Genomic DNA, 11,422 nt, shown 5'->3' with positions numbered 1-11,422 from the left:
CACTGGGTTGACATCCATCGGACACTCCAGCCAGAGTGTCCAATGAATGTTGACTCTCAGGATGTCCAGCGGACACTCCAGCAACAGTGTCCGATGGATGTTGACCCTCAGGATGTCCAGATGATGTCTTTGAGGGCTGAACATCACTTGGACGCATCCAAAAGCGTCCAAGTGATGCTCAGTGCACCTGGCATCTGCTGGATGCTCCCCGGACATCATGCGGACGCTTTTCAGCCCAAAGCATCCGCGGGATGTCAGCCTTTTCCAAAAAGGCGCCCCGTGGTGTAGTTGCTTGGAGAGCTCAGGTGGCATGTACAACCTGTAGAGGGTGCTATTTGAATTAGAGGCAATTTTTTGGGGTTTTCCTGGATCCAAGAGTTGCTAGTTAGTATTCATTTGAGGTGTTGATGTGGATAAAAAAAACACTCACGTAACTCCTGTGTGTTGCTCACTTCATTAGCCTCCAAAGGGGACTCGGTGTTGCTCGGAGTTTTGAAAATGTTTTCCTTGTCAACAAGGGGTTTGCTTTCTTCTTGAGTTTTGCTGACTTTTGATGATGCACAGGATTGCTTGTGTTGCTTGCAGGTGGATGCCATGCTGGGCCAATGGGAAGGTGGTAGATTGAGCTTGAGGGCTGGTACAATTTAGCCGGTCTCAGTTGAGATTATCCCCAAAGCCTGTGGCCTCCCGCGGGTGTCATTTCAACTCGCAGCACTGCTATACTGTCCGATTACGCGTAATTGGACAGTACAACTGCGGCACATTTTTGGGGGCATGAGGCAGTACTTGGGGGCAGTACCCCAGTACTTCCTGGTTTTATTTCCCAAAATAGGCACCCGGCACCTCCTGACGGGTGTGGGCGGTACCTGCGCACGGGTGCCAGGTACCCCCCCTCACACACACACACACAGGTACCAATGGTCATCTTTATCTCTATAGAACAGCATAACATCAGAAACAGTGCTGCCAATGTAAATGATCGTTATTGGGAGTCAAGATTTGGGAGTTTTGTTTCCAAGCCTCTTAATCAAGAAGATGTCATTCTTTTCTCTCAATGACATAGATATAAGAAAATTTCTTAAATATATTTTTAGTGGTACACTACTGTGTGTTGCAATAAACAAGCAGAAAATCACATGTGGCTTGACATACACCCCAAATAAATAAATAGCCCCTCGTGTAGTTGAGTGAGATCAAGGTTTTTGAGATCAGAGAAAGGAAGGGGTGACAGTAGTTTGTTGGTGATAATGATGCCTGGATCTGGGGAAGGAGAGCAAGGCGTGGGGGTGGCGAGACAAAGCAATACTGGACCAATTACGTTTCAGCTGATGATATACTGGATTCAGACCTTGCAGCGGGCTTGAGCATCGGAATTCAGGTTTCACACGGTTGTGAGCGAAGCACGGCGGGTTTCTTCATCTAGCCATTTTTGACAAAGTTCTTCGTTAGAGTTTTGGTACAAGAACATGAAGTATTCAGCTTTGTCTCGAATTGCAAGGATGCAAACATAATGGCTAAATTTGATTTGATCAATTTTGTCCGCGAAAAGCTCGGTCAGAGATTCGATGGCTTGTTTGAACGTGGAACCTTGACGTAAAGGTGCTGGAGAATCTTCTGGACCATCTTCTCTTTGAGCTGTCTGAGTACCAATGGTGGGCAATTGGTAGCTACTGCTTGTGTTTCGAGGACGTTTCGAAGGGGTGACAGCCGGGTCTTCTGGATAATCTGGAACATCTATACCACTGTCGTCGGGACGGATGCGCTTTTGGCCGGAGTTCATTTCTGTCCCGTCTGGGCTCGCAGATGAGGTGGAGGGTTGATTCTGATCAGCTGTCTGGATCTGATCTTCACTAGTCGTTGTCGGAAGCTGTGTATGGTTGAAGACCTGAGAGGCGAGTTCAAATGGAAATTTCTTGTCTTTGTACTTTGTGAGACTACTTCGAGGGCGAAGTCGGTCCCATGCGTTTTGTTCGGCAGTCACTTTCGATTTCACCGAGTCCCAGGTAAAGCCAGGGTGGTTTATCAGGAATCGATAGTCCAAGAAGGTTTCCCGGATGGAATTCTTCTGACTTTTGGCCTGCGTAGTCGTCACATTCATCTCGCAGGCCTCGTTAAGCTTGTCCCGGATCCTACTCCAAGCGTCGCCGGTCAAAATCAGCTCTTCCTCCGTGAAAGCCCCCCTATCGATTTGCTGCCCTGCGTTCATTTGTTCAATGATGAGTTCGAGTAGTTTGACCTTTTGGGAAAGCTTCTAAATATGAGGGGGGGGTTTCTCGGTCTGTGTTCGCTTGTCCATCCGTGTAATGCAATGAGCTGATCCTGGGATGACCGCAACATGAAAGCAATTATGAACTTCAGTGATGCCCAAAAAGTTGCAATCCGATGAAGAGATGTAAAGGAATTGGAAAGATACCGACGGACCTGAGATGCCCGCGAGACAAAGGCGAGTGGGTTGGCGAGTGACGAAAAGGAGAGAAGGGGTATTCAGTGATTTCTTGGCTGGCTTCGGTGAGTGGGCTTATGATGGTCACAATGGGATCGTAGAGCCTAGTAAGGTCCCTGAGCTTTTGAGAGGTGTGCCTATTATCAACACAATTGGATTATGGGGCCTATCATGAGCCCTATGAAGCCCTATCAATGAGGCAAAGATTGACATACGAGATCTAATCGACGAGAAGACCGATCGACGAGAAGACCGATCGACGAGAAGACTAATCAACGAGAAGACCGACCAACTACGATGAGGAAGGACGACCAGGAGAAGAAGATCAATGTCAACTACCTACTTCTAGATTGATTCCAAAAATGCCTGGCTAATGACGATGTGTTGGAGACCGGGTAGCCAAGGTGGTCAACTTAATCCATCTTTAGCTTATGATCCACATTATGCATGTACTATGTTAAGGCCCTGTTTGGCAGCGGTATATGACGCGCGTAATAATCTATGCAAAGTGTATGCAAATGCTCAATTATTACACTGCGAAAATTATTGCACCTTCATTACGCTGGTGTTTGTCTACCAGCGTAATGATGTAACCCACCATTCACAAGCAACACTCTACGATGGACGACGACAATGAGCACGACATGATTGAAGACTCAGAAGAAGCAATCCTCATCACAATCCTTGTGATTATCCTGGCCAAGATGAATCGATTACGTCGAAAGGCCTTACCGTACAACGATCTTCCGTTTTCCGGCGCCGATTATACAGCTGCAATTTTGGGAGGGAATCCACGTCGATGTGTCTCAGTCTTTTGAATCCCTGCGTCGACTTTCCTATTCATAAGCAAACGGTTATTGGAGCTTGAGGTCGAGCCAATCTCAAACCGGTTGATGATTGAGGAGCAACTAGCCATATTTTTATACATTGTTGGGCATAATAATACCAATTGGCAAGCACAGGACCGCTTTCAACACTCTGGTGAAACAATTTCTAGGTAAGTGACATTTCCCCTGAGTTGCTTATTTTCATAATCATTGGTTGAGCTTCTTTGGATGGTAGGGTTTTTAAGCATATCTTGGAGTTGTTCGTGATGCTTTCCAAAAATTTCGTTACCAGTCCTCCGGTGAACCGGACTCACGGTCACATCAAATCAAATCCAAAATTCTCGCCTTTTTTTGATCAATGCTTGGGCGCTCTCGATGGAGTGCACATTCCAGCTTCCGTACCAGCATTGCAAGCTGCTGCTCATCAAAACCGAAAGGGATTTCTTTCCCAGAATGTACTAGGAGTATGCGACTTCAGCATGAAGATCACATATTTGCGAGTGGGATGGGAAGGAACCGCTCATGACTCACGTGTACTGGACGATGCTTGATCAAACAACTTCACAATACCATCTGGTAGTTTCTACCTTGCCGATGCGGGGTATGGCCTGGATTGGGGAGTTTTGGTACCATACCAAGGGACACAATACCATCTACGAGAGCAAGGAATGGCAAATCAAAGGTATGTATGCCAATATGTCCTCCTTTATATGTGCCTTGACAAATAGCTGATGATTGTGTGTGTAGGCCGGCAAACCGTGAAGAGCTGTTTAATCTACGCCATTCAAGCCTTCGAAACATCATTGAGCAATGTTTTGGGGTCTTGAAGCAGCGATTCAAGATCCTCACCACCGCCAGCGAGTATCGACTGGAGCAGCAATACAACATTGTGATGGCATGTGCTTGCATACATAACATCAACATCCTCCAAAATGGCGAGCTGGATGAGGTCTTCAAGGTATCAGATTTGGCAATGAGGAATCAACGATCTGAAACTCCGATTCCCGACGAGGAACTTGGTGCAATCCGAGACCGAGAAGAGTGTGAAAATTGGAGGGATTCCATAGCTCAAGCGCTCTGGGAACAATATGTAGCTACACTTGAGACACGATTTGGCTGATGGGGGCCACCATTCCTTTTTCCCTGTTTGATAACAAGCAAATTGTATCCACTGTTTTCTTATTGCTCCCCTTGCTACTTTCCTTGAGTCTTCCAACTGCTGGTTTGCCCGATTGGCCTATACTCAATTGTGATTGATTTGCCACAGTACCAGAGGCAAATCTTTCCGGTTGAACTATGGTGTCATGAAGGCTTCTAAGCATTTCAGGGCTCAATGGAAACAACTGGGATGGCAGATAAAAGAGAAAGCTGAAAGGTAACACGATAAAGCTAGCAAATAAAAATAATAAAGTTTCAGAGTGCTTCAATCATGTCGTCGAGCCATTTCGAGCGGAGCTCCTTTGATCAAATACTGATGAAAATCTGGGCGCTTTGTTTGTCCCAAAATATTTTGAATGCTCGTAACGACTCTTCCTGGCTGGCCTCCTGTTCATGCTCCTCCTGATACAGATCAATCGCCCGTTGAAGATTGGTCTTGGTCGGTGCCTGGTGTGCTTGAGAGTTAGAGGCTCTTTGCTCTTCAAGACAATCGGCTTGTTGTTGGGATGATTCCATATAGGAAACAAGACCCTCAATTGCCACAGCTACTGGGTCTTTCTTTCTATGAGAGCGAGTAAGGTATGCCGACGGACTTGCTAAGTGTTGATTGGTGGGTTCGCCAAGATTTGGTTGATTGGTGGGTTCGCCGAGATTTGGTGAGGGATTAGGCGAGTCATCGGTGGTCAGGGTTGTATTGGCGGTCAGAGATGGATCGGGGGAAGGAAGGATGCCTGCTGCTTGGGCCTGCAGTTGAGCAACACAATCACCGATTGAGCAAGAAGCGTCTCCCGTCGCCGCCGAAGAGCCAAAGATGATTTCCAGCTTGCGATATTCAGGAAAGGGGGTGCCTTGAAACTTCCGTGCATGTGGGTGCGACTTTTAAAAATGGTCAACCTCATTGCTCGGTCATTGGGACAAGCAAAAAAAAAAATACAGACACACCTCCAAAAACCTCTCCCAGACATCATCTGAGGCTATCAATTCACAGTTTGTTTCATCACAACCAAAGCCGCTTGCATCTTTACACGCCGAGAATGCGTCATATTCCTTTTTGAAGGACTGGCTGAGCTTGGATTTTACCTTGTTGTAATCCAGCAAGTTTCCAATCTCGGGGAAATTCTTCCTCAGCTCTTGTGCAACAAACCAATGAGATGTACTTTGAAAACCGGAGTCCGATCGCTTCCCTTTGTGGACCTCCTCGACATAAAGATCAAGCATCATGAGCTCCATTGGACCCGTCCAGAGGAGCTTCTTGCGGGTCACGCCAGCAGCAGTCGTGGTCGCATATGTATTGTTTTCTGGATCCACGGATTTGGTCGCAAGTGATCGGATGGGTCCGGTTGATCGTTGTCCTCGACCTCTTCCTTGGGACTTTGCTCGCCCATGGGTATTGGTTCCTGGCTGACTGGACGTCCTTGAAGTTTGGGGTAGTGTTTGTTGAGTGAGAAGATTTGGGTCAAGAAAGGATTCTTCCTCCATCGTTGAAGTGCAGCGTATCGAGGGCAGCGTATAGTGAGGGCAGCGTGTATTGAGGGCAGCGTAATGATTGGCTGGGTGATTCACATATATATTGATATATTACGATTGTGCCAAACACCAAGCGTCGTAATGGCATATGTTGCAATTATTTATTGCGTAATAATTACACTGCCAAACAGGGCCTAAATCATAATGGACAGAAACATTGGTACCCCCAAAAGCTCATTCCAGAAGGCCAACCCACAAGCTTGAAGTCATGAGGATTCAAGAATGAGTGTGTAAAATCACTTCAGAAGAAATATAACAAAATAAAAATTATTTGGAATACCAAAAAAATGCAAAATTATTTGCATTAAATGATGATTTTGGAAAATCTTCAATACCATTCCAAAAAAATAATGAAAAATCAGAATCAATAGACTGACATGTGAAATGAATGATAATAAATGAAAAAATGAAGTCCAAAAATCATCCTGGAATTTTGTGGGAAGTGAGAAACACACCAAAAAGTACAAAACTGCACTTTGCGCAACAAAAAAACAGTGTTTGATGTGTTTTCACTGCCCATAAAATTCCAGAATGAATTTTGGAGTTCATTTTTTTCATTTATTATCATTCATTTCACATTTCAGTCTATTGATTGTTGCAGTGAACCTGGACAGCAGAACACAGGAGGTGAGATGGTTTGTGGAAGGATGTTCATTGCATAAGGAGAAGAAAGAGAGAAGAAAAGGAAAAGAAGAGAAAAGAGAAAAAGGGACTAACCTGGACAGCAGAACACAGGAGGTGAGATGGTTTGTGGAAGGATGAGGAAAAGGCTTCCACGAATCTGCTGCCACAGGTTATCTACATACAAGATGTCACGGATGTGACAGGCTGAGAAAGGTTTGAAGCAGAGAAAAGAAAAGGGAAACAACACAACTCAACATTAATTATGATTTTTCATTAATTTTTGGAATAGTACTAAAGATTTTAAAATAAATCAAGCAACTAAGAGTTTTATTGCTGATTACATAACTATCTCTAACTACAACTTTTGCATGATAATGTAGTTGAGAAAGATTTATGTTTACCTAAGAGCGGTTTGTTGTCCGGCTCTAGTTAAACAGGAGCTGATGATGTAGGGTAAGAAGGATTGCAGTTTAGCAGTTGAACTCAGTCGATGATCTAATGGGAGGTGCTGTTAGCACTGAGAGATAACTGAGCTTTGCATCAGTATCCATGTCATCGCTAAGTCTCACAGCCTCTGAAGATGTTTCTCTCACGCTGTGCCAAGTGCAGCTATGCGCCTTCACGGTTGGCAATGCAATGGGAAAGACGGTTGGGTACGCTGGAGTCTGCAGTAAGTCACACAGTCCAGCAGCCTCAGTACTGTCTACCTATGAGGCTTGAGGCTCTACAGAAGCTACTCACCTTCAGTTGATTCCAAGGTGATTCGCTCTCTGAGGCTGAAACTGTCGGGGCCTACATAGGTGTGTGTTGGTGCCTTTGGATCTGTAGGAGAGTATCACTATCAGTTCCAAAAACTTTGACCCCCCGGGGGTTGTGCGTGATAAATAAGCCCATTTATCACGTATAACGCGGCAGCCAAATGGGGCCTTAGGTTTGAGCATAGTTCAACTGTCTAGGGGCAACATGCATATGCATGTGCTTGAGGAGCGATCACTGACCTGTCTCCCTGGCTGGGTTAGGTTTAGATCCATAGCCCCTTTTCTTCTTGAGCGGGGCTTCAAAGCATGAATCCTCACAGATTTTCCAAAATCATCATTTAATTATTAAAACCACAGTTTCACAGAAACTGACTTCATGGGTTCATGCTGCATTTCATTGAAATTGCAGGCAGAAGAAATTAAAAGTTTGAAATTTGTGTTCCTCAAGTTTAAATTTTTTTTCAGTACAGAGTTTATGGTTTGTTTGAGTTTATATAATTATTGTTTTTGTGTGAGTTTTTTAAATGTTTTTGTGTGAGTTTTTTATATGTTTTTGTGTGTTTTGATTCTAACTTAGCTAATTCCCTCCTTGGGGGAGCAAAGCGACCTCCAAAGGAGGGACTTGCGCGCTATGTGGACCCCGCGGCCTGAGAGAATTATGACTTTTGGTGGGGACTTTTTTAGAATCACTCTCCCTCATGAGCCTCTGCACCATTTTTGAAATTGTTTACATTTCTGGGATGGCCCAAGCTGTCCCTATCTTTCTACTATTTTTTCCCATCCTCAACACCTCTTGTTGAGCTGTAATCAGAGTTGTAACATCATGGATTCCAGATTCTGTACAGTGCAACATGTGTGATACAGGATATAGCCAACTAGATGAAGTTGCAAAAAAAGACATTTGAATGCCATTACATATCCCTAAAAATAGGACAATAGGTGGAAAGATTCTCCTTGATGTTCTGCATCTTTTGTTCCCCTACAACTCAATCACACAATGTGATGTGATGAAGCTACACAGGATTGAAAAAGGCCAAATTCCTGATTCTCTCAGGCCGCAGGGTCCACTTAGTGTATAAGTCCCTCCTTCGGAGGGTCCCTGCGGGATGGCATCCCCCCTCCACAAAGAGAGGGACTTAGTTGAGTTAGGTTTTGATTGTGCTCAAATGTTTTTGTTTTGTATGAGTTCAAAGTTTAAATTTGTTTGTGTTGTGTGAGTTCAAAGTTCCAATTTTCTTGTTTTGTGTGAGTTTAAAGTTTAAATTTTTAAAGTTTTGTTTGGGTTTGGAATTTTTGTTTTTTGAAATCAAGAAGGGGCCTACTCAAATGAAATAGGGGGCCTTCAGGGAGGGGATGAACGAAACCAGATCCCCTGGGGGGACAAACAGCTCCCCCGTCAGCCCTTTAAGTATCCAACCAAGCTCACACACCCTGGGCCCTGACGTCCTTCAAACCAAAACTTTTGGTTGTCAGGGCCCTGCACCTGGGCAGACACAATACTGGCCTGTACACACTCATCCGAGTGTTTACAGGTCAGCTTGAGAGCTTGAATCCTCAAGATGACCAGTCAGGGTCATCCAGAAATGTTCTGGATCCAAGGAAACTTGCCGGGGAGGCATCCTCCCCGCGGTCTCAATCTTGTCTCAATGCCAATCTGTAGTGGTATTGGGGGGATTCACATGACCATTAAGGGGTAATGTACTGTGGAGTCCCCTCAATGACTGGTACAGACTGGCTTCAAGCAGATTCACTCCTCCTCTCCGATGACTGGTCTGTGCCGTTCATCAAGAGGAGTCATAGCTCTCAATGACCGTTCTGTGCCTAACTTGATACAAGTCCCCCCTGGTGGGAGGCTTGCTGTGGCTGGCCGCAAAGCGGCCCCTCCCGCAGGGAGGGACTTGTGCACAAAGTCAAAAGTTTGGCTGAGAAAGAAATCACCAATGGCTGGAGGAAAAATACTTAGCATCACCCAGCCTCCCCCTCAGCTCCTTTGGACCTGCCCCAGAGCCAAATTACACTTCTCAATCTCAGCTTTCAAATGGCGCTGGTCTCATCTCCCCAATCCTTATCATTTTTGCTGTACTAATGTTTTAAAAAAAAAAAAAGAAAAAGAAATGTAAACCAAGAAATTACAACCATCATGCCTTGTGGATATTGGATTCAAAAGCCTGCAGATATCTGCAGATCCTACACCTGTAGCCCCCCAATTGTTGCAGATAGGATATTCAATTTTGCATATTATCAGAAAATCCAAAATTGGATCTTCAGTGCAATGGAATATCCTCCAGAATTCCTTTGACCTCCAAAACGGATTCCTTCAATCATTTTTGGAGTTTATGCCTCAAAAACTTTGGGGAGGGTGCCCATTAGCACTGCCAAGAAAACTGTCTATTCAGTTTTTCTTGTACATATTTTGGTGAATTTTAAATTGTGTTTATGTGTTTTTAGGATTGAAAATCCTTCCTTTGTCTGCCAGCCTGCAGACATTATTCATAAGCCTCTCCTACGGAGCGCCCTCCGGGCGGGGTCCCCTGGACCCTCTGTTCAAGAGGCTTAGTTAAGCTAGGTTCTGTGCGGTCATTGAGGGAGGTAACACCTCTTGATCACCGGAACACCCCGGCATCCAGGAGATTCATACCTCTCAATGGCCGGTCTGTACCGGTCATTGAGGGGACTCCGCAGTACATTACCCTTTGATGGTTGGTCCGACCGGTCATCAAGGGGTCTCTCACCTCCCAATGACCAGTCGGACCGGCCATTGAGGGGTCTCATACCTCTCAATGACTGGTTGGACCGGCCATTGAGGGGTCTCATAGGAGTTCAATTTGACATTTGCATGGCATAAAGGTGGATCACCGTATTGGATTTGTGCGGAATAGATGAAAATATCATGGACTCATTTCCCTTTTTGAGGGCTTGGCATGATCATGTTGACCTTGAGACCAAGCGTCGTTGCAGGATGCTCGAGTAAATACAGCAAGTTGCTGAAGTTGTACCCCCTAGGCCTCTGCCGCCTCCAACCTCATCAAACACAGCAGCAGCGGGGTACCATCTACTCCAACTCCGGCCTCTGTGGCCCTCCTTGTTGTGGCCAGTCACTCCTTCGCAAAATCCTGGCCGTCACAGATAACGACACCCCACCACCATTGATTGTCTCTCCTTGTTCCTCCCTTGCGCCCGGTCCAGGCCGGACGCAACAAGGTCTCCGAACTCGGCAAAGGCGTGCCCCTCCATCTCCTTCCCCGCTCGCAGACTCTAAATCGTTGGGTTGAAGGCCGGCCGTACCGAGCTCTTCTATCTTGCTAACTCCTTCAATCCTGCCGAGCTGGCCGACGACCATCCCGTCAGGAAAGACGACCTCGTCATTGTCAAGGCTGATCTCGGCAAGTTTTTACGCGACCATGTCTTGATCAAGCAGGTTGTCAAGTTCCAGACCCGGCAGCAGGAACTACTTCAAGACCTGCCGACCAACAGTATCACCCCACTTTGGTCCCCGCTGCTGGAATCCTCGACCATGCTATCGTCACTGCAACCACTCTCTCCCGAGTCCCACCAATACATAACGGGCCGTTGATTGCCATTGATTTTGTTGATGAAGCAGCTTCTGCTTTGGAAGCTACAAGAGACAGTCAACCAGAAGCTCTCAACAAACTCGAGTTTGAGAAGCATGAGATAGAAATTGAAGCCCACACCTTGGCTAAGGAAAAAGTAAGTTTAACAATTCCCTGGCGCTGTCGCGCGACCGCTGATCAGCTCAGTCACCCAGCTCAACCTCTCCTGTCTGCTCTTGCCTAAGGTCGACCTTTGCTCTAATGGCAGTTAAACAGGATCTGCAGATGGCGCCCCTTTACAGCCCTACATCAGATCACAAAAAAACAAGTTGCATGAGGCTGATGATCTGAGAAGACCTGTCAAAGCTGCTAAACCTTCTTTTGCACCCTGTCTGATTAAGATTTCCCTCTCAAAGTCCCTCCCTCTGATATATTATAAAACTTCATATTTACTTGTCATTGGAATTGGTTACATATTTGTCAACAAATTGATAGTTTTATACCCAAGGAAACCCAACAACAAAGCTTTTGGAT

The 11,422-nt window shown here is 45.7% G+C and overlaps 2 protein-coding genes across 2 annotated transcripts; one reads left to right on the top strand and one right to left on the bottom strand.

The window, feature by feature from the left end:
* Positions 1-1,381: 1,381 nt before the first annotated feature.
* PtA15_5A642 (uncharacterized protein) lies at positions 1,382-5,813 on the bottom strand (the record flags this gene model as incomplete). The annotated part of the gene is made up of 6 exons (XM_053169425.1): positions 1,382-2,196; positions 2,237-2,319; positions 2,422-2,564; positions 2,659-2,711; positions 5,022-5,172; positions 5,787-5,813. 6 exons carry the CDS (start codon positions 5,811-5,813, stop codon positions 1,382-1,384), a joined length of 1,272 nt encoding a protein of 423 aa, XP_053020623.1.
* A 4,414-nt stretch (positions 5,814-10,227) lies between these two features.
* On the top strand, positions 10,228-10,911 carry PtA15_5A641 (uncharacterized protein; the record flags this gene model as incomplete). Its single annotated transcript, XM_053169424.1, has 4 exons — positions 10,228-10,266; positions 10,341-10,424; positions 10,524-10,604; positions 10,663-10,911. The coding sequence occupies 4 exons, from the start codon at positions 10,228-10,230 to the stop codon at positions 10,909-10,911; spliced, it is 453 nt and encodes a 150-aa protein (XP_053020622.1).
* Between the last annotated feature and the right edge of the window lie 511 nt (positions 10,912-11,422).

This window comes from Puccinia triticina, chromosome 5A (assembly GCF_026914185.1).
Source record: "Puccinia triticina chromosome 5A, complete sequence".
In the NCBI taxonomy this organism is placed as follows: domain Eukaryota; kingdom Fungi; phylum Basidiomycota; class Pucciniomycetes; order Pucciniales; family Pucciniaceae; genus Puccinia; species Puccinia triticina.
The sequence above is the reverse complement of the archived record's forward strand: the minus strand, read 5'-3'. Positions and strand labels throughout refer to the sequence as shown.